The sequence below is a fragment of the Pygocentrus nattereri genome, chromosome 25, assembly GCF_015220715.1.
Source record: "Pygocentrus nattereri isolate fPygNat1 chromosome 25, fPygNat1.pri, whole genome shotgun sequence".
Taxonomy (NCBI): Eukaryota; Metazoa; Chordata; class Actinopteri; order Characiformes; family Serrasalmidae; genus Pygocentrus; species Pygocentrus nattereri.
In genome coordinates this window covers 11020637-11044161 of record NC_051235.1, presented here as the reverse complement: position 1 = coordinate 11044161, position 23525 = coordinate 11020637, and the positions used below count along the sequence as shown (strand labels likewise).

The following is a 23525-nucleotide window of genomic DNA, read 5'->3' as shown; positions in this document are numbered from 1 at the left end:
CATGTTGTTAAAGCACACAGCTGTTCTCACCTTTGTGCTCTTCAGTGTGCATAGATTCTGTTCTTATCTAAGAACAAATCCCAAATAAGAAAACACTGGTGAATCTTCCTGAAAACTGGGCAAGTGGGTTTTTAGAAGTAATTTCTTCTGTTGGTGAATGATGTCCAATAACTTTTTACTAACACTAAGGAAGATCTGAGATCCCATCATCTTAATATTCTTTTATTTTGTCAAAAGACACAATTCTGTAGTAACAATTAACAAACTGTGTAAAACGCAAGTAAAGGATTGTATGATTTGGGCCATTATAATACACCAGTGACACAGATTTGCATTACCCACACCAGTAATCTTTCCTTTCCTTACATATTCGTGTACCAGAGTTTTGTTTTGTGCAATTGCCTGTACATCTGGAACAAACATGACACAAGGTTCAGTGGGCAGATGAGTCAATATTTACTGACGTCTTTAACTCAAATGTTACCACTGCAGATTAACCTTTAAATCAAATGGCACAATAAGCTTATTACTTCTGAGCAGTTTTTAATGGCCATTACTATCCGTTTTCTTGTTCTACATATTCAGCCTTGAATGGCTGACTCTATTTCAATGATCTCTGCCACAGTGTTCAGATCATCATGGCCTTGTAATACAACCACACTACTATTATCAACATGCTCTTGCACAACAGTACATGCAGCATTCTCTTCCTGATCCTGTAAAACTATACACTTAGCATTAACATCCCGTTCTTCGACAACAATACACTTAGCACTGCTATTTGACACAATAATTTCTACAATGTCCTCACTTAGCTCAGTTTGGTCCAGCCCTTCTTCAGCTCCTGCTACAATAGCAGACTCTTGGAATGTTCTGGTGCCTAAAATGACTTCTTCAGAATGAGGTACAACAATGAGGTCACCCAGGGCCTGAACATAAACCAAACTCTGCCCTTCTTTCTCCTTACCATGGCCATGCCTTGACTGCCCAGTCTCTCTATGGGTCACCTTTCTAGGTCTCCCTCTGGCTGCATGTCCAGTCTCTGTCTGTTTTGTATGTGATCGTAGGTGGCGCTGCAGACTCTGCATCAGAGTATATCTGCCTCCACATATCTCACATCTGTGCGGCTTTTCATCCAGGTGAGATTTCATATGCCTGCGCAGTTTGGTCGCCATGGTGTACCCTTTCCCACACTGCTCACACTTGTAGGGCCTGTCACCGGTGTGCAGGCGCTCATGGGCCCGGAGCGTGTGAGGGTCACGCAGGGCCTTACCACACATGGGACACAAGTATGCCTCACCTGTGTGGGAAATAAGGTGCCGGCGCAGCTCAGGCACCTGTGAGAAGCACTGGTCACAGTGCTTACACTTGTATGGTTTCTCTCCAGTGTGAATTCGCAGGTGACCCTGCAGATTCCCACACTGGCGGAAGCTCTTGCCACAGTGTGAGCAGACATATGGTCGCTCACCCGTGTGCAACCGCATGTGATTTCGCAGGGAGCCTGAGTTAGCCAACTCCTTGTCGCACTTTTCGCATTTTATCCTTGGTGTCTTGTAGGCCGCCTCTTTGGCTTTATGGGCTTCCCTGTGGATACGCAGTGAGGGCCTGCGAGCAAAAGCTTTGCCACAGACGTCACAGATGAAGGGCTTCTGACCTGTATGGAGTACCTGGTGCTCCTTGAGATCACGTTTGAGGCCATAGCTCTTGTTACACTGCTGGCACTTGAAGGGCCGCTGGCCACGGTGCATAAGCAAGTGGGCATGGTAACTCTCCTGGGAGCTGTAGCTTCTGCCACACTCTGTGCAAGTATATGGCTTCAGCAATGAGTGTGTGAACTTGTGCTTCTTTAGATGGCACAGCTGAAAGAAGCACTTGGCGCACTGGTCACATTTGTATTTCCGATCTCGTAAGTTCAACTGAAAGTCTGGAGAACCCTCCCTACCTCTGTGCACCTTATCGGATCCCCCTTCCTTGCCTAAGTTAGCTTTATCTCTGTGGATTGAGCTGTCTTCAAGTGCATGTCCATTTTCAGTCCTAGTTTCTTTAGTGAGAGACTTTTTCACAACACAGGAAGAAGTCTCAGTTCTCTCCCCTTGCTGTTGCCTGTGCATGCTCCGGCTTAGTGAATGTACTTTGCGGGGTTTAGCTGCCAGGCGACAGCTGGCTCTCACAGCTCCTCTAAGCTGTTCCTGCACTGTGGCTGCACTAATGTTGTCCAGCTTCCCAGTACCAGATGCAGCCACTGTTTCTTGCTGATTTCTGTCTTCTTTCTCATCCACAGCATTTTCTTCCAGATTACAAGTTTCAGAGGTTTGAGAGTTGCAAGCAGTATTCTTTTTCTCTATACAGATTAGAGGCCTCCTCCTCTGAATGTAAGGACGTCTTGTTTCCTGAGCCTCTCCCGAACAACCAAATGAACGTTCATCCTTCGGTAGTTTTGCTAAGAGATATACAAATGCCAAACATTAAAAGTCAATCTGTACTTTAGAGAAATAAATCCAAAATTCACAGAGATCTACAAAGCAATGTTTTCAGTCCCAGAGAACCCTATGCACTATGAAAGTTAACTGTTAAACGATTAACTGTTAACCAACAAATACATAAATGTTTGTCTAATGCTTCTGGTTAGACAATTGATATTTGAAACTTGAGTACTATATTGAATTGTACGCAACTTATTTCAACAGCAAAGAGGCAATTGCTAAAAGCTAAATTATGTGAGATATAACTACAATAGACAGAAAGCAGATGTAAGGCTGCTAGTGCAGAAATCACACATCAGTGCTGAGGAGAAAAATGCCAAGATGTTTCTTCTGGGTGAACACTACTCATCTCAAGTTGATAACTCTGAAACAAAGACAGACAGCTATTTTAACAAGCTTCATTGGTGGAAAGCCAACAGTGCATGACTCCTGAGTCTGACTGTGAACAGATTGCACAGCAAATTGATCCCCGCTCATCTGGATATGTAGGTATTTTTCAACAAAAATTACTAGAAGACTTAGCTACATGACACAGTGTTAAAATAGGCTACAACTGACTTTTTCTTAAATGTCACGTTGCTTGGGTTGAGTGTAGCCTTAAGCTATAGCACTTGTAGGCTAACACAATGTTTGTTAGCTAATGATCGTGTTAGCTGTTCTTTAAACTATGCGTATGGACTTGAAGCTAGTTCCAGTCAGGCCTTGTTTGTTCAATGACTTGAGCTAATAATGTGGTATATGTAAGTATGTAAACTACACTGTGTTGCTGTCAAATTTGTTAGTCTGTGTGTTTTCTTTTAAAATAAATAAATTTTATATTATATATATATAATTTTATATTGAATATTATATTTCAGGTTGTGTGTAAGTTTTTAGGATTGTAGGTTAACGATGAATCAGTGGCTACTGACAGCCAGTTATCGATCAAAAGAATTAGTCAAAATTCCCATCTATACTAAGGACTGCAAATGTTTTCCCTACTCTAATATACCTGTTCTTGAAGAACTAGACAACTATGTGCAGCACATAATGTCCCCAGGGCTGCCATGCTATACAATATGTTTTAAAATTTTAGCACTTAATTTCATGGCCATTAAAAACAAATTAGTGATAATAAAATAGATATTGTGTTCAAACGGGCACAGATATCTGGAGAATAATTTGGTCTTTGAATTTTACATTCCTTTTCATGGGCTACTTCTAATAATACTTAATTCAATACTTTACATACATGCATTGCCCTCTTTACTGGGATTTTCTGGAGCAATGTTTGATTTTTCTTTCAGCTCCAAAGGTTCAGAATGAACTTCCTGTAGTTCTGCCCAAACCAGGAGTTCTGTTCCTGGATTGATATCTTTACAGGTCCTGAGGCACAGCTTCCCATCCACGTTTTGCACAAGCACATTCCTCGCATCTTCATTTGGAGCACTGCAGGCAAACCTGGAAAAACCAATAGTAGACTGCAGTAGATGAGACAGTACAAGTATATCTAAAATGTCTATCACAAATTTATTAAACTTAATCACTGTCTCTTATTCTGAGCTAACTAATGGACGCAATGTTTGTTAATATGTACATTGATTTCGTGGCAGTGAGCCTATTAGCCTAGTAGCACTATTGTCTTAGTTTACAGGCCTCTGTTTTTTGCAGATCCAAAAACCTATATGGTAGTTACCATGCCTGCTATTTTGACTGTGAACTGATATCATACCTCATCCAGTACGTTTTGTCTGATATTTGGCCTTGAGCTACTTTCTGGCACACTTCGATTTCAGTTCCCTGAAACATGTAAAATCATGATACCACTTTAAGCAAGTCAGATTGTTTGGTAACAATGCCATTAAGAAATAAGTAAACATGTACTATACCTCTTCAGTTTTACCACTCTGAGGCACTGTGGCTGGCTCTTCCAGCCCCAGAAGAGTTCCATTCTGTAATGCCCGTCCCACACACCATAGGCCCATTTGCCCATCTTTAGCCAAAGAAGGCCCTAAGGTCAGCCCACGAGGCACCAGCTTCAGTACGTTATGGAAAGACTCTTTTGCAGTGTTGAGGAAACTTTCATCCCCTGTGCCTGTAGCCACTGAGTGAAGAAGAGATGTACAATGATGAATATGGTTTGGTTTCTAAACCAAACATGTTCTGAAGCAGCACTTTAACTGATGTGATCATGGCTTATGGACACAGACAAGCATCTCAAGTTATACATGTCGTATCTGACCACTGAAACTGGGTATGACAGTTTCTCAGTACATAGGCCATATCAGTTATTACTGGTAGTGATGATAGCACCAAACGGTTTAATTTAAAACAATAATTGCTCCTCTATGATCTGAAGTTTTAAATTCAGGGTTTCACACAACCTCACTTCACATAGGTCAACCGTATCAGGAATGTTTAAATATGAAATGCTTGTATATTATGCATAAACTGGCAGCTTCTTAAAAGTGAAGTGCGTTTAACTCTAGGATATTACATACTTTTGTCTGTGGTGCACCTTCATAAGTTAGATATGATTTGATTGATAAGATTTATAATGACAATCAAATTCACTAAGCATAGCCTATTTCTTCATTTACTTATTATAAGTAATAAGTATACCATGGGAGTGCATGCCGTTTTCAACAATTCTTCACCAGTTATACACAGAAATAAGTCATATCTAATCAATGTAACTGTGAGATGCAAGAAACTGACCGTTTGTAAAATAATGATTAGATAATCCTCAATTAATCAGTACTTAGCAACTGTTTCACTCCTTCCTCAGTTAAATGATGGAAAAACTCACAGAACAAGCCTTGAATCACAATGGTACAAGCAGTAAAGAAGTCTGAAGTATCTGAGAAAAGATGTTAGTAAGGAACACATAATTCAAACACATGCTCTCATCAGGAAAGGGTATGAAAACATTTTGGGGTAAACTACATGGGAGACCACTTAATTCAATATCACAACTATTAAACAGAATACCCATGCTTGCTCTAAGGTAGGCTGAACTTTATCTGGGTTACTGTATTTGCTAACATTCATCTTAACATGATGTTTAGTAACTAATGTTGAAGTACTATGTTTAGCTAGTTAGCTAAGTTAGCTTTTTTTAACATTCACCGATCAATCATTCAGAAAATTCATCAGAATAAACAGGACTGTTGATAAAAATATTCTGTGCAAATATTAATAATAATGTACCCATACATATGCAATACTTTTCTTTCCTTGAGGTTTGACAAAAGTTGTTGTGTCCTTCTTATCAAGTAATATTGCAGTGTTAGCTTTAACATTAGCTTCAGCAATAGCTCACCTAGGGGCAGTTTGAGCCACTCAAGCTTCCTTCTTATTAGACATGAATATTTACCGCTTTAATGTGCAGTGGTTAGAAAGTTTCCCACATTTTTTTGTAATCATGCGTTCCAGAATACCTTTTTTGCTTTAACCCTACTGTTATCGTCAAATTTAACATCTTTTATTCTTGTGGTCATCTTTTATTCTCCGGGAAATATTTAAAGTTCTGGTTGGAAATATGCCACCCCAAAAATCATTAAATATGAAGAAAACATATTTCTATTATTTATTTTGAAAGGTTAAATGTGGATGGTATCGGGTTAACTTGGCTTATATATTTTGTCACTTACAATAAAGTGGGCTGGACACGCCACTGCCAAAATGCGGACTTTGGAGGACAGACTTTAACTTAATGCTGTGGAGTACATGTGGCTCAAGCAGCGTCGACAGATGCTGAGAAATCATGCCATTACACAAAAACATCAAATTTGAATTCAGTTATAAAAATTATATTAGATTTTTGAAAATATGTACTTCGCTATTTATCATATTTGTAAATGTAATTTGCCCTCTGCGCGAAAAACATCGTACAACGTACAAATACATCGATTCTATCAACCTGGCAACGCTGGACGTCAGTGTTAGGGTCTGCGCATGCCCAGAAAGCTAAGCGACTCAGGATGTCGTAAATTCAGCAGGTTAAGCTAGCGCTTTAACTGTAATTTCTTTGTAAGAAGCAGATAACGTGCAGATATGCAGCATAAACCATGTCATTCCATAAATCAACAAAAGCACATTAACAAGCAAACACAAAGAAGCAGAATAGCCGAGTTTAACAGCCAACTAAGTTGCAGTTAATTACAGCATGAATTTCACCATTAGTAAAATTACGGCTTCCCTAAACACTCTGACCACAAATCGCTATGTGTACAGTCAGTATTTATTATATAGCTGTGTATGGACGTGTTCAAATTTTTGTTGAATCGCAGTGATGTTGAATAATGGGGGAGAGAGGCGAGCAGGTCCAGCATGACTGCTTGTTTTCGCCATCAAGCAGCTTCCGAACCAGCGAAGTCTGTTAGCCGGACAACTTGTCCTCAAAGTCTGTAGGCGATCCAAAATGAGAAGTAAATAACGTTCATACTGGACCGCCCTCGCTATCTGCTTATGTTTTAACCGTTGCGGAGAAACTGTGTTTTGTGTAATAACGTTACTCTCAAGTAGGTTAGCCAGTTCACGCTAACTATGAATTCTGACAGGACCGCTCTGACTCGGCTATTCTCCAGTTTGCGTCGTAGTTAGTTGACATTTAGAGTCAAAGTTTAACTCCAACCAACTTAGGTGTTCTGTTTCTTCTTTGTATTAGCCACTCAAACGCCTTACTTTATCCAGCCGAAACCCCGGGAAAATTCATCGTTTTCCAACCAACAAGCGGCAGCAATTTTGCACCCATCTAATTCTTCCCCTGGAAACATTCAGCATATATGCTCCCACGGTTCCCGCATCGATTATTTGGAGACATAAATAGCCAATACACATTTTCATTGTGTATTTTATTGTTTTTTTCTGTTTAGATCATCAGTCAATATCTTTAAACCAGTGGCAGCCATGCAATCCCAAACTATTAATAACTATTAATGCCTTATGTGTTTAGGAAAATTTGCAGTCTCTCTTCTCTTTGTTAAAGGTTCATTTTCAGTTCAGCCACGCTAGAAACAGTACATTGCTGGTCACCAGCAAAACCACCACATGTTGTGTTTTTGATGCTGCTATGCTGGTCAGCAACAATGGAAATTGACAAGCAGATCACTACTAAAACCAGCAAATGTGTTTTGATGCTGGTACACTGCATGACCTTGCTGGGGTGACTGGCTAAACCAACACCAGACCAACATAAACTAGCCTAGGCCTGCGTTTCATGCTGGTCTATGGTGATTTATTTTATTTTATACAATATGTCCATAAATAAGCCATTTTTGTTAGACTCTGCAATCTTAGAGCGAGAAATATGCACTTCTGTTCTAGTACCTCCACAAATACTCTCATTCTTATTTTACAAACTGTTTCTTATAGCAATAATATCTTCCACATATTTTACACTTGTGGGCCAAAGAACAGCTCTCACAATGGCGGAGCTCTCACAGTCATTTTGAGTTTCTTTCACTAATACCAACCATAGTGTCAGCTTCTGAATAGCGTTTAAATGTGAACTACTGAATAAATACATGCATTAATAAATAGATAGATAAATAACTAGAAAAATAACACCAGTCTTAGTTGTAATAGTTGTATACCACATCTGCAATTAGTTTGAGGGAACCCCTCCATCATGCACTGTTCTACTCAAACTCTTCACAAGCACCAGTGAGTGAGTTTAAATGTATTACAGAAGTGTTGCTGACTCACTAACTCTTGAACTTCTGGGTGTTCCTTGACTGCACACATGCAAACTCATATGCATGAACACTAAGTATATATTGTGATCCGTTCACTCACTCCTAATTCTTTGGGTGTTTCTTTACTGCCGTTATAGTTAATATAAAAATATATTATGTAACATACCCTCAGACATACTACATATCAAGGCACCCAATCTTACACATACATTCATGCAATCCTTGTAAACAGTCATAAATGCAGCCCTATGTGGGCAAATACACACACACACACACACACACACACACACACACACACACACACACACACACACACACACACACACAGAGAGAGAGAGAGAGAGACAATCCAATTTGCTAGTAGCAGTTCACTATAGCCAAATAGCTGTGCTTGTTTGTCCTCCTCAGGGAGTAGAATATACATTACTCACTTCAGAGGAATTCAGCAAATTTATATTTTTCTCACGGTACTTTATGAAACCAGTCAGTCAGGAAAAAGCTAAGTATGAAGGAGAGATCCAGCATTTCCAAGCCTAATTTGCTTTTACATATTTGTCAAGGAGGTTTTTCCACTTTTGTGACATCAAATATTTGAATGCTATCAGAGAGTTTCTACAATTTCTCACTATGAATTTTGAACAGTGTCTTTGCTGTCTCTCAGTGATGAATCATTAAGGTTTCAGTATTTGTACCTGCTCTGGATGTTTCTTAATCCACTTTTGAATCATACCACACCTCATTTCTAATCACAAGCTTTGTGTTGTAGTGTGTGTGATTGTGGAGTTTGCCCACTATCCTAGTTACTATCTTAGTAACAACATTTTATTGGTCCACCAGAGACAGAAACCTATGTCCACTGACATAGGCCATAAAGCAGTCCACTGAAGGTTAGCTGCTCTGTTTAATAAATGGGCCAGGACTGGTTCAACTATGGACTGTCAATTATGATGGCAAGCATATGATATATGTATATATATATATATATAAGATGCTGATATTCTGGTCAGTAGCAATGGTGCTAATGGTACTGGTTCGTTACTCGACTTTTAAAACCAGTGACACCTGGTGGTTAAAAACATGAACAGCAGCTGTAATCTATTCAATCCTTATCTCCTAGTGATTTTAAACTATGTAATTCGTTTCTAAAGCACTAAATGTAATTAGTAACATAAATATTGATGTAAGAGTGTGTTACATAATAATAAAAAACTATATCACCTTAGAGGTGATGTTTACATCTGATATTATAGCAAATCTCCTGACAAACTCATGCATAATATTATTCATTACATAACTTTGCTCTACAAATATATTCTTTCATAGTCAAGGTACAGGCTTTAGTGTGGGCAATGAAACATAAAGTAAGATATAATGTTTGATATTGTCATAAAGCCAGGAAAACGCTGAGTCTGCGGCACCTCACGAGAGCCTCTTCGCAGAGCCGCACATCCCATGTTCCCACAGCAGCTTGGACCATGGCTTAAGCCACATAGGCCCCTGTTCAAAAGTTAGTTGCCCCACCACCCCACAGAGTCTGAGTTTGAGATGGAATATTAGTGGCTGTCTATACTAGATATTTAAAAATGACTGTGGCCTAGTCCAAAAAAATATTGTACACTAAACATTTCTATATGAAGAAAAGTGAATCTTATTTTTCTATGTAAAAATAAAACCTGAATCTAGGACAGTAGAGAGCATAAAGAGTAGTGAGAAAGTAAAATGTTGACGATTTCAAGATGCTCAGTTTCTGTGGCTACAAAACAAACCTACAAAAATGGTTCTCTGTAGCAATGCCATAGAAGAACTACTTTTGAAGTAAGAAAATGTGTGATTCTTTAGTGAATCTTTTAAAAGAGGGGTGTCCAATTTTATCCACAGAGGCTTACTGTAGCTGCAAGTTTTCATTCCAAGTGAGCTGTAGCACACCAGGTTCCACTTGTTTAATCAGTTGCTCGGCCTTTAAACAACTGAGTATGTGCAGTCCTTTGCGAATAAGATTGGACACCCCTGATTTAAAAGGTTCTTTATTGACCCTTAACTGGTTCTTTTAAGATCTGAAATTATAGGTAAATAGCTTTGTGACACAAAACCTTAAGTTCAAATATAAAGCAAATACAGCAACATCCAGACTAAACAATGATATAAATTCCATTAAATTCCAAATAAATATATTTTGTTTTAAAACTTTAACATTAGTACAATGAAACTTAATTTAGCAATAATTCTTCACCTAAACTTAAATCACAGTCTGTGCAGGCAGAAAATTCATGATACCTCAAATCAAATCAAATCAAATTTACTTTACAACAGATGTTGTCAAGCTTCAAAGAAGAAGAGAAGGGGAATAGAGGACCAATTAACTACGATATGCTTTTTCTTCCGACTCTCAACATATTTCCAAGCTTCAGTCAATATTATTATCAACATTGAATGGTTGCCTGCAGTTCACAGTTGCCATTATTCCTATAACATGTCCTGTGTCCTTCTACAGTTAATATTTCAGGCATTCTAGATCTCCAGTTACATCATAAGCAAGAAGCAGCTTTGTGTTTCCCTACTGGAGCCAGCTCAAAAGACCTCTGCACCTGGAAGATGTGTCAGAGGTCAGTCTCTTCTAGATGGCTATTCTCCCATCTCCCATCTTCTGCCAGGCTGACCTGCTCTTGAACCTCCATTTCTAATTCAGGCAGTTTGTCATACTAACTAACTAAGTAACTAACTAACTAACTAACTAAGTAACTAACTAACTAACTAACTAAATAAATAAATAAAAAAAATCATCTTCATAATTTCTACGGATGAAAATGTATTTTTACAGATTAATATTGCCCTCTCGCCCGAAGACTGCTGGGATAGGCTCCAGCACCCCCCGCGACCCTGACGGAGAAGCGGTTTAGAAAATGGATGGATGGATGGATGGATTAATATTGCCATTTGTTTTCCACCATTTGGTAATTATTTACATTGCTAGAATGTGAATAATAAAATCATGTTGTCACTGACTATTCTTCATTTTGCAGGGTAGGCTATGGTTTGCTTGTAATATTGCCCCCGAACTTCTCTTTCTAAATTGCTCCTGACATTTCATTTCCTGTAAAAGTGAAAACACTGGCAGTCAAAAAAATATGCTCACATGTTACACACAGGTGTTTAGATGTTTATCCCATCTATTCACTTAAAGACGGAAAACTACTACAAACCACAGATGTTCCAACAAGATGTAAAATACCACACACTTCATTAAGTGAAACTCGGAAGAAATTTAAAACCCATTGAAATCATGAAGTGAAATGTGTTGAGAACATAATTCTAACCACTACAGATGATCTGTGGACAGATTCTAGTGAACAAACATCAAAAATGGTTGCTATTTTTTTTAAATGCTGGCTCACATACTGTATTTTTAGATAACACATTTGTCACACAAATACTAATCAGATTATTTTCCAACCACTTGTTATAGTTTCTGTGTCTAGTGGTCAAGGTGACGTAATTTGGCTTTACTGACAGCATCACTCCAACCTGCTGTGGTTTGCCTCACCCCTCTCACTGTCTTCATTTGATATCTGTGAGGTTAAGAGGAAAACATCCCTTTGGGAAAATCAAAGCACATTTTAAATTTGCTAACCAACAGGCCTAGTTCATTAGGCTAGTTATTAAGCAAAATTCAGATATAAGGACTCTGACAAGAGGGTGTGGCTACACTGAGACAAACTCACCACCCTTTCCTTCTTGGAAAAAAAAATATTGGGTTCTTTTCACATCTCTCTGTTTTTTCCTCTCTCTTATGGGCTGAATTAACATACATTCTGTCTTTCAGGGTGGTAGTTTTTTCACTCCAGCAGTCAGCCTGGAACCCTTCAACTCCTGACCCCAGGGATACTTTTTGTTACATAGAATTTTCATTCCAGTGTGTTAAAATTTGTCACAACTTTTTTAGAAGGTATTCTAACAATTTGTCCAAACTGTCAAGAGACCCCTGTCACATCATTAGTATGCTATTAATAACTTTGCTTTTCTATTGTTTTATTGTGTTTTAAATGTTGTTTTAGCCTCACCACAACTGCATATGTGAAAGGTGTTACAGGCTACCCATCTGGGACTTCAAAGCTGGTAACATTTTCTGATAAATTGACATAAGCCATCAAAATGTTTGACCGATAGTTTTAATGATGGTATAATATTCTGATCATTTAGGCCAGAGGTTTACAAAGGGTTTTCGAGACCTACCGACCCCATTTTGCGCATTTTGTTTTCCTACACACCTGACCCAGCCAAAGAGGCACTTGTTAATTAGTTAACAAGTTGAAGCTGGAAAATGTATGAAATGTTAAGGTGTCAGGACTGGGAACTCCTGATTTAGGCTATCAAAAGATCCCACCTATAAGCCAGTGGTCACTAAAGTTTATCCTGGATATCTGCTTTCAGGGGTGTCTGTTTTTATCTGCAGAAGGCTGGTGTGGCTGCATGTTTTCAAGCCAACAAAGGAGGAGGTCACCTGATGAAATGTTTGAAGACTAAGACCAACTGATTAAACAAGTAGAATCAGGTGGGTTTCCACTTGTTTGGAGTGAAAACCTGCAGCCTCACTGGCCCTTTGTAGATGAGACTGGACACCCCTGCTGTATTTTTGTTTTAAACTGCCTCTAACATGATGTACCTTACTTATCACTAAAGATTATAAACACTAAAGCATCTGATCCCACATATCAAAAACTTCTGAAAAAATTAATTTGCAGGTATGATAGACGGGGTTGGAAGCAGGAACCATAGGAAGGTAGAAATCTACCTAGGGCTGGAGACCCCACTACAGGATAATTAATCACAACACTGGACCACAGGTTGTTACTTATGAAGGTTATTTGAGCAGGATGTTTGCTCTATATTGGCTGCAACTTAAGGTTGTACAAGATCCACAAGATGGAGCTAAAGGCACATATTTGCTTTACTACATTAGAACAGGAAATGGTCTTTAGCTTTTGTGTAATTTACATTTGCAAATTGGCTGATTAAGTCATTGTACAGCTCAATGTTTAATAAAAACATTCAGTGTAAACTCTTAATTTTTATCAAATATTTAGAAAATTCTTAATGTGTTTCTCTTTAGTTGAGAGGCATTTGAATTAACATCTACTAATTTTGTTCATTTTATCTAAAAGCACTTCCCGACAGCCTTGTAGAACATAAATGGGGAAAGGAAACAGTATATAGATCACTAATCTTGTAATTTTTGTGTGTTTCACATTTATGTGTATGCATTTATGACTGTTTACAAGGATTGCATGAATGTATGTGTAAGATTGTGTGCCTTGGTATGTAGTATGTGTGAGGGTATATTACAATCAAATATTTTTATATTAACTATAATGGCAGTAAAGAAACACCCAAAGAATTAGGAGTGAGTGAATATACTTCATGCATATGAGTTTGTATGCATGCAGTCAAGGAACACCCAGAAGTGTGAGTGAATAATTCAATATCTTTCTGCGGGGGCTGCATGTTTGAGTATCTATGATTCAAGGAATAAGAGTATGTTGTATGGGTTTTGTGATCCTGGATAATACATTCAGAGGAAATGGATTGATGAGATCACAGGATATTGGCCTCAAGCCTTTTCATCAGGGACTTTATTAGGAGCATGAGCAACTGCTATATTCAGAAGTACACTAGCTATATGTTCAAAAGTATTTGGACACACTTCCCAATTAGTGAATTCAGCTACTTTAAAGAGGTCTTCCACTGATTTTGTTTTTTAATTTCAGTGGTTAAAATTAAAACAATCATTTAAAGTGGTTTGATGTGAAATTCTCATTTCTTGAGAAACCATGTTCCTTTCTAAAATTAGAACTGTTCACCATGGTGGTCAAAACCAGACATCTGAAGAGTTAACTGCTTTCTTTTGGAAAGCTATTACATTAATTGTTTTTAAACATGATGGCAGACATGTGTTCAATGATTGTTTTGGAAAGTAAATAAATGCTTTTGCTTTGTAGACATTGTGACCCCTCGGTTCTATCACCAACCCATAAGGAAATTTGAGTCAGTGTCTCTACAATACCCCAAGAACTTCAGATAAAAAATGTAAATGTACAAAAGTAAATGGATATTTAGCAGAAATAAAGGTTTGGGGAATTTAATTTTGCTTGTCTTGTGTGGTTCTCACATTTTACATGCATACTGTAATTTTTTCTGCTATTTGTATGTCTAATGAACCCTTTCAGGCCTGAATTATGTTCCAGTAATGGGGAAAAATATAAGAATGCTATTTTCTGTCTATAATGATCTCAACAGTTGCTCTTAAAGTTAATGGCTCAGTGATGTTTGTGATCGGATCTTCCATGGTGGAGATCACAGGAGTATAAGGATAATATAATGCTACTGAATATCCTTTTTTCATTGTCATGTTAGCATAAGGATCTTCACAAAATAAGACTATTTTCTTATTTCCCTGCCCTGATCATCATCTTGTACTGTCTCCACCACAACTTCACAACAATCAGTGGTACCTCCTCATCCCTGACATCTCCTGGAATCAGTAACAAGAAGTAGCTAAATATGTATGTTTGTTTGTCCTTATTTTTTTTAAAGGACAGACTTTACAGTAATAAACTTCCAGAGATTACTCCCCTACTCTTGAGGGTCTTGTGCTGTCTAAATCTTCATTCTCATCATTACTAGCCAAGCTTTCGATTTCTGAGGTGTTTCCACTGTCAATTAACTGAAGCATCTCAAATGCTGTGTATGCTGTAGGATAAATATTTTTTATCTTATTATACACTGCATTTAATGTATTTGTCTGTATACACTGTGATTGCAAAGCAAAGTTTTAGCTGCAGCACTGAAAAACGATAAGATTTTTAAAAATCCTGTGTTTTAACATTTGTACTTTTGTAATCAGATAAAATTGGCTCAAATGAGCCCTTACTCTGCCTCCTTGACCAGAGTGCTGCCATGCCTTACTTCAATGTGCTGATTTAAAAAAAAACAAAAAAAAAAACAGATCTGGTCCCGTACACTGTAAAGTGACCATATTTAAAAGGTGTGGGCCAGATCTGGCTTTTATATGGCACACACTTACGGCTGACTATCCATCTTGGTCGCTGCAGGATGCCACATTCATTTATTGCAGAACATGCTAAATATTAGTAATATTTCTTCCTAATAATCAACGAGTGTTGACAAAAGCCATTTCAGAATGAAAATTCAATGTTGATTTTAGTTAAATGAATAAAAACACAAGAATAAAAAACTTTGTGACCGGTCATATCTGCAGTCTGTGTGTAATGCACAAAAGTAAACACACAATGGCTAATGAATACACAAGATAAAACAAGCAATGTATGTTTTTCTTTAATTACATAATTTATAGTAACATATAATAAATAATCTAAGTTTGAAGTGATTTATTGTTCAATAATGTATGACAACACACTAGCTCAGAGCTAACACGCTAACCGCAAAATAACATGCTACAGCATTATGGCATAACACTTGAAAAGCACCCGCTATTCCTTTAAATGCTCAGCGTAGTTAGCCAATGTTAGCTTGTGGTCAGCACTTTAGCTTGGAGCTAGCACTTTAGCCTGGCTTAACACGGTTAACGTGTTAGCTCCGAGCTAACCCGCTAGCCACAAGCTAATGTATAACTACTCTGAACATTTAGCTAAAAGGAATAAGTTAACATTCACGACAAATTAGCAAAAAAGGATAACGTAACTAAGCCTTGACCTGACATTTCATTAATCTAGCTAGCCTGTACTTTTCAAATGTTAGTTATAACTTTTTCATTTTCCATACTGGAGCAATAATTCAAAATATTTAATCTCACTGAACTAAACTTATACATCACAAATCATGTTAGTGTATGTACATGTGATTTTTAAAAAGGATATTACTTATCCTCTTGTTCTTTGTCTTTTTGAAGAGAACTTGTCTTCTCCTCAGCCCCAGCTTCTGGCCTGTCTATTTGAAAATGATTAACTTGGGCAGGAAAATTCATTAAATGAGGGCTTTAACCCTTACAATGAGTGTCAGCTATTTTCTGTAAGTTCAGTAATGGGCCACTTATGACATGCCAGACTTGGGCCAAAGGTACTGAGAAGTAAATCAATGAGCATTGGTCTGCCATAGCATTAAGGTGTGGCCCTCTTTCTTTATCCACACTGTTGGGCCACAACATTTATGCCAGAGTTGGCCCTTAAAAGTCGATTTTGCTATTTCACAGAACCAACAAGTCAGTATGTTGACTGGTTTGCTAATGTTTGTGATGGCTAATGTTAGTCCCACCTGCTGCACAATTTAAGGTGGAATGTTAACATTTAAACATGAAGCCACAAAAAAGCAGCTTAATTTTGAAACTGGTATTTTTGATAAGGAGTTTTAGCCTATCAAAATATCCTACCCAGAGGTTTTATTTATGGGTATACTTGTAAATATGCTCTACAGTAGAATATTACAGTAAGGTAGCCCAACTCGTCAGAGCACCAACACAGCCCGCCTATGTTTACACAGCAGGTAAAAGTGGCCCAAATCCAATCTTTTTCCTCGTATTTCCTCATACATCTCTGTGGCAGTGTGAACAACAAGAAATACATTGAATCTTGACATTTTCAATTCTAATTTGAGATGCTTTCATATGTGGTACAGAAATCTGATACATATCCAATCTGTGGCAATGCGACTCAGTCTGAACAGCCAGATTGGAGTTTATGTGATTTTATGTCAATACAACTCGACATCTTCATAATTTCGTGCTGCTGAGACTCAAACATTTGGGCTGATGTTTCTGTACCAATAAATTAGGCTATGTATACACAGCAAGTAAAAGTGGAACTAATCTGATTTTTGCACCAAATCTGATTTTTTTTGTTTGTTTATCTGTTTACATTATCATTTAAATGTAATCTGTATGTGACATCATTCTGAACAGATCAACTCCTAAATTGACCCACATGCGCAAAAGAACAGAACTTCACGTGGCCCGTCCAGAGGTAAACAATCATGATGGCTAGCGAACACTAGTCGCTCCCGGTTTTGTCTTCGCCAGCATTACAGGAGCGATTATGAAGTTCCAGTGGTTGACAGCTAAGCTCATCACCAACAGTGTGTTCGAGTTCAAAAAAAAAAAAAATGCCCGGTATTCGGCCATGGCCACGTCTTTGGTTCGTGTCTTTGGATTCATGTTCAGCCATTTCTTTCAAAACCTTTTCAAACACAGAACGGTTGTAACTGGCTGGCAACGCCAACGTGGCTGGGGGAAAAGGAGGTCTTCACCAATCCCTCCTCCGCTGGATTTCACCTTCAGTAACCGGTTTGAAACCCTCAGCTCTCCACCTGCTTCAGTGCCATGAACGGAGACTCAGAAGAGTCTTCTTATAACTGGAGACTCTGTAGTTAGACATTTAAAAGTAGCTAGCTTTAGAGGTAATGTTTCTGTCTTTTGTTTTCCAGGTGCCTGGGTCTTGGATATTTCCAAGCAGTTCCCCTTGGCTCTGGGCAAACATGAGGACATCAGCACTGTGGTCATTCCGATAGCATTTATAGCATTTATAAATTACTTCAGGCAGTGATTCAGTCCTCACTGTTTTACCTAAGGTAAGCTAGCTAGGTTGTACTCCTATAATAGAGTACTACACTGCTACAAGGCTGTAATATGGCTGTACGACGATGTGTTATCAAATGTACAAAATGGTTGGATTAATTAACGGAACTAAAAGTATTTTCAACAGTTGTTGTAAAGGTGAAGTTCAGGTGATGCCATGGCTGCTTTAACTTCAGTTTTAACAGGTTTTGTTAATGTAGTATTAATTCATAAATTAACTGTATAGTGAAAAGAATTATATAGCAAATCACACAAATAAGTAAACCAAGCCAGCATGAACTGCCAGTAAATCCAACAAATCTGTTTTGAAAAGCTCATCAGTGCCCTGAAATCCAAATTATTTTTAGCTTTTTTTTTTTTTTTTTTTTAAATACTAATCTCTTGGTACTGTTCAGTCCTTGTATGTTTTGTCTGCTTTCTATTCTTGAAGAATATATTACTATTTTTTCATATGTATGTTGAAAGCCATGTTCCTTGTAATTGTTTCTCTAGAACATACTGGCCACAAACATATCAGCTTTAAAATCCATTTCAGTGTAAAAAATGTGGTACAAATTCCACTGTTTTTTTTCTGTGCAAAAACAAATTCTACAGTTCAGCCAAAGCTAAGACTTTCAGTCTGAGTTGGATTAAATTTCTTCTTTGTTACTGTACCTATGCCCGAGCTGAGCAATGAAACACTGGTGAAACAGTAGATTTTATTAACTCAGACTGCTGCAATTTTGTTGTAAGTTTACCTGAACTTTTAAATTCAGATTTATACAGAACATGCATATTGTTCCCATCTGGTTTATATTGAAATCTTTCCTAAAGTATGGAGAGAAGAAACAATTACAATGACCAATAACAATTTCACTGTACATTTGGGCATATGTGTATTGCTTTAAAGTGTGAACTTGTCCATTAATGTCTTTTCAAAGAGGGCTAGCTATACTTTGATAAGATGGAACTTTGTTTAAACAACTGCATCCACTTTTCCCTCAAATTATTTATTATAACATATGCCATAGTACATCCCACCTCTTTGTTTTTCCAGTGTTATGCTGAATGTGGAGATGCAAAACCTGTAGGAGAGCGTTTACAAGAAGATATGAACTGCTGAAGCACAACAGACTGATTCATAGGCATTATGGACGGGGCTATTCCTATCCATGCACTTATGTGCGTTGTTCGTGTACATTCAAGACCTTGAACGCCTTACTGAGCCATTTCACAAGAAATCATCCTGCCCAAAGAAACCCAAAGAAATCCTGCCCACCAAAGCCACGTTCAGATGTCATGTTTGTGGACATAATGAACTCTCCACAGAAAGGGTATATTTTCAACACATCTTTCAGCATCTTAAAAATAAGGAGACTGTACCATGTGTGTTCCAAAACTGTGAATATAAAACCAACATCTATGAGAACTTCAAAAGTCATAAATACAGAAAACATTCTGGCACAGAGAATGTCTTTAAACCTGGGATAAATTCTGTTGAAGAATCTTGTGCCAGTTTTGTCAGTGATATTTCAGGTGGGGGAAGGGTAGAGAGCAATGTCAGTTTAGATTCTACTTTTGATGATGGGGATTCTGAAAACCTGGAGAAGGACATTAAAATTGCTTCAGTCCTCCTCAAATTAGAAAATATCTATCTTGTGTCTAATGCAGCTGTAGATTAACTTTTGCAGGAGTTAAACTATTTGATAGGTTCTCTTACTCTGCCAGTTACTCAGAAGACTATTAACCAAGTACTACAAGATTGTGGATGCCAGTTTGATCAGTCAGTTGTTGAAAGGCTAGCCAGTACCCTCTGTGAGAGAAACTCTCTTAAAAAAGCAATTGGAAATAAAGGTTCACTTTCCAGTGTAGTGGAACCAGTAGAATATATACTCGACCAAAAAAATAAGTTGTTCCAATATATTTCAGTTTTGAAGTCTTTGCAGCAAGTGCTTGATTGCCAGACAATCTTGGATCAGGCTGTTAATTTGAATACTGTAGGTAAACAGCCACAGAGAACTTGTGTGCACACATACAAGTCTTTTTATGATGGTTCCTTCTTTAAAGAAAATGGGCTGTTGTCTAAGCAGGAAAGTATTTCATTATACAATATGTACAATATGTATAACATATAATATATACAGTGATGAATTTGAAATATGCAATCCCCTTAGGACATCTAAAAGGAAGCATAATATTTGTGGTTTGTATTGGATTCTGGGTAATTTGCCACCAGGTTGTAACTCTGCTTTGTCCTCTTTGGCTGCTTTTATCAAAAGTAATGATCTGAAGTGCTATGGGTATGAGAAAGTTTTATAACCTGTAATTAATGATCTTGTTATTTTGGAATGGTGTGGGATATTTGTAAGAAAGTTGGGCAGAACAGTAAAAGGTACGGTTCAGTGTGTGGTCGCTGACAAACTTGGTGCCCACAGTATTGCTGGATATGTTGAGAATTTTACAGGGACATTTGTATGTAGATTTTGCACTGCAGAAAGATCCGAGTTCCAGATGAAAGAAGTCAGAAGTGGAGTCTTTACTTTGAGAACCAAGCACATTCATGCAGATCATTTAAGGATCCTTGAGCAAAATGAATTGGCCAGTTATTGTGGTGTGAAATCAAATTGTATTTTGTCAAGGCACCTCTCATATTTTGACGTTACCACTAGGTTTCCTCCAGATATAGTGCATGATCTTTGAAGGAATTGTTCCTTTTGAACTTGCACTTTGTCTCAGTGTATTCATCAAAAAAAATATATTTTACATTATTCACACTGAATGAAGCAATATCATCTTTCAACTTTAAGTGGGCTGACAAAACTAATCGACCTCATCCTGTGGCTCTCAATTTTTCATCCAAAAAACTGTTGGAGGAAATGCACATGAGAACTGGAGTCTAATCAGATTTTTGCCTTTGTTGATTGGGCAGAGAATTCCTTGTGAGGAGCCAGCTTGGCAGATCTTAACAGACCTGAAGGACATTGTTGATCTTGTTGTCAGTCCCATTCATACGGAGGACTCCATTGCATATCTTGATTTTAAGATTTCTGAGCACAGAATTCAATTTCAAGAGGTTTTTCCAGATTGTGAAACCAAAACACAATTTCTTGGAGCATTATCCGTACTTGATCTGTCAGTTTGGTCCATTAGTTGCCCTGTGGACTATGCGTTTTGAAGCAAAGCATAGCTTTTTTTAAAAGAGTAGCGAGGAATATCAGGTGCTTCAAAAATGTGCTCCTCTCCCTTTCAGAGAGTCATCAGTATCAGATTGCGTATCATTTGCATACATGTAGCTTTACCAGACCTCCATTGGAAGTGACAAATGTTTCCACTATTCACATTGATGTTCTTAACAAGGAAGTCTCAAATGCTCTGAGACAGAAGTATAAATAAAGAAGTATTCAAGTATAGAAACAGTGTGCTTGGCCAAATGTGTGACGTACAATGGACTAAACTACAGATGTGGGATGATCTTGGTCCATGGCTCACTGGGAGGACTTCCAGAGTTGAGTGAAATCATTCAAATGGTGATTCTGCAAGACAAGTTGATCTTCACTGTGAAGAAGCTTAGTGGATGGTATATTGAACACTACAGAGCTCACGATTTGAAAATATCACCAGGGAAAGAAGTAGAACTGCTTGAGCCACAAGAACTATTTGATACGTACCCACTGGCAGACTACAAACTTGGAGGGCTTCGTCTTGTTATGTTGAAGAGATATATCCATGTTTAAAGGGTGAGGCCTTAGAATGTGATGTTTTATTAAGTAAGAAAGCCAAAGCAAGACATACAGCTGTTTTGTTTTCAAAATGTATTTTATACCATAAGTCAATGGTGTTTCAATCAGTGGTGAACTACAAATACAAAAGCTTGTCTGGTGAAAGCCTAACTGGCTTATGTTTTAATAACCTGTCAGAGCTCAGCAGTCAAGTTCTTCCAGATTTATCCAAGTGTACCACTATAGCTTTTGTTTATTTAATGGAACCCAAGGGTAAGGCATTATGTCAGGGTGTTATTATTGTTTTTATTTATTTTGAATGTAGGTATGCAGTCAGCAGAAGCTAATGGGACAGGAATGTACACTGAGTTGCTATTTTATTAAGTCTATTTACTGAAGTAAAATGTTAAATTAACCATGTCAATATTAACCTTTTAAATTAATCGTTGCTACAGTTGCTTAACCCTACAAAATAATTTATCTACTCAATTGCCAGTTTATTAGGTTCACCTAGCTAAAACTAATGCAGTCTATTACCACAATCCTACATAAATTCTCTTTAAAATTATCCAGGGAAGTTAGAAATTTGCCAGTGGTACTTCTAGAGAGGATTTGCCTGACATGTTGAACCTTACTAATTATGCTTCTGCTCTCTTCTCAGACTGCCATGGCTAGTTTGACACCTGCAAGACTGAAGGTGATTTTGGGCAAGGGCTACATCGAAAAATTGACTCTTCCAAATGGCATACCATAGTCAGTAGATGACCTTCTCAGCAGCATAAAGGCTACTTTTGGGTTTAAGGGCATCAATCAGACTGCAATACATGGACAGGGTTTTTTGGCAATGACTTCTTCAGTCTGAATTCTACTGCTGAACTTCAGGATTTGGGGACAATCAAGGTGATTCACCAACAAACAAGTCCATCTTTGCTCAGTGCTACTGAGAGCACATCATCTAATTGAGTCTGATGACTGTGATTCATTGACATCAAATGACACAATTATTCTCTCTTCACCTGAGTCTGTATCATCTCGAAAACAACAGTGGCCAAAGGATTTTCTAGTTCCCAAATTTTCATATGACACAGAGCTGCAACTAGAGAAGGGAAATTCTGAGTACCATGTGAGCCACAAAATGCTGACTCTCAGCTCCAGAATCAAAGTCTGATATCCTGAATAAACTAGCAGAACAAATTTACCAGTACAAGGCCTACCCAGAGGATGGACATTTCTTTATAGTTGCAGAAGCTTTAATCAAGAAGCACCCTTGTTTGAAAGAACCTGGCTCATTCAATGGCTGCTATGGTTGGAAGCAGCGACTGAAGTACAAAATGGGAAACTACAGGACTCAGCTGAAAGTGTAGGGTTGTCTGGAGCTATCAGTAAATTCCCTGAAATCCAAAGCTGCTACAGATGCTTTCCCTGCTAAAAAAGTGGAGACCAAAACAAGCTGAAGCTAACTTTTATCCATCCTTCCCTGCTGGTGAGACTCTGGAAAGCCTTGAGAAACAGAGACTTGAACTTCTCACAGGGATCAGAATAAGGAACAATGAAAGGGCCATCACAGACAAAATGGCTCGCACATTTGCCTACTGAAGACAGGAGGTGGTGAACCAAGAACCCAGCTTTAAAGACTTCAAGGAAAGATGGCCTGCACTGTTCCAACAGAAAGAGGTAATAATTCAAGATTCAAGAGATTCAAGAGTTTTATTGTCATGTGCACAGCAGAACAGGCAGGTGCACTGTACAATGAAATTCTTACTTTGCTGTTCCTCCATTCACCATATATACTCTTAAGAGAATAAAAAAAGAAAATATAAGAATAACTCTAAAAAATTAGAAATTAAAAAATTAAAAAGTTACACGTGCGTATGTGCAAATAAGTGTAGCAGCTGTTCATAAAGTGCATCAAGTGACAAATGAAAACAGATGTAAACAGTAAACAGTAAACAATATTACTCTGTGCAGTAGTAGATGTAAACAGTATTGTTCTAACAGCAGCAGTACAGTGCAGGTGAGGTGCAGTTGTTGAGTGCAAGGTTAAATCAGTTCAGATAATGGAACT

At 37.9% G+C, this 23525-nt stretch overlaps 1 protein-coding gene across 2 annotated transcripts; it reads right to left on the bottom strand.

Moving 5' to 3' along the window:
* Nucleotides 1–201: 201 nt before the first annotated feature.
* znf408 (zinc finger protein 408) lies at nucleotides 202–7229 on the bottom strand. 2 transcript variants are annotated; one of them, XM_017709553.1, is made up of 5 exons: nucleotides 7149–7229; nucleotides 4352–4566; nucleotides 4195–4262; nucleotides 3715–3923; nucleotides 202–2440 (listed from the first exon to the last, which is right to left on the bottom strand). In XM_017709553.1, coding segments are annotated over exons 1-5 (2352 nt in total). In that variant the 5' UTR covers nucleotides 7150–7229; the 3' UTR covers nucleotides 202–581. The 2 variants fall into 2 exon arrangements, with proteins under 2 accessions (XP_017565042.1, XP_017565041.1); XM_017709552.2 differs by having other exon boundaries at nucleotides 7103–7211.
* Nucleotides 7230–23525: the final 16296 nt, after the last annotated feature.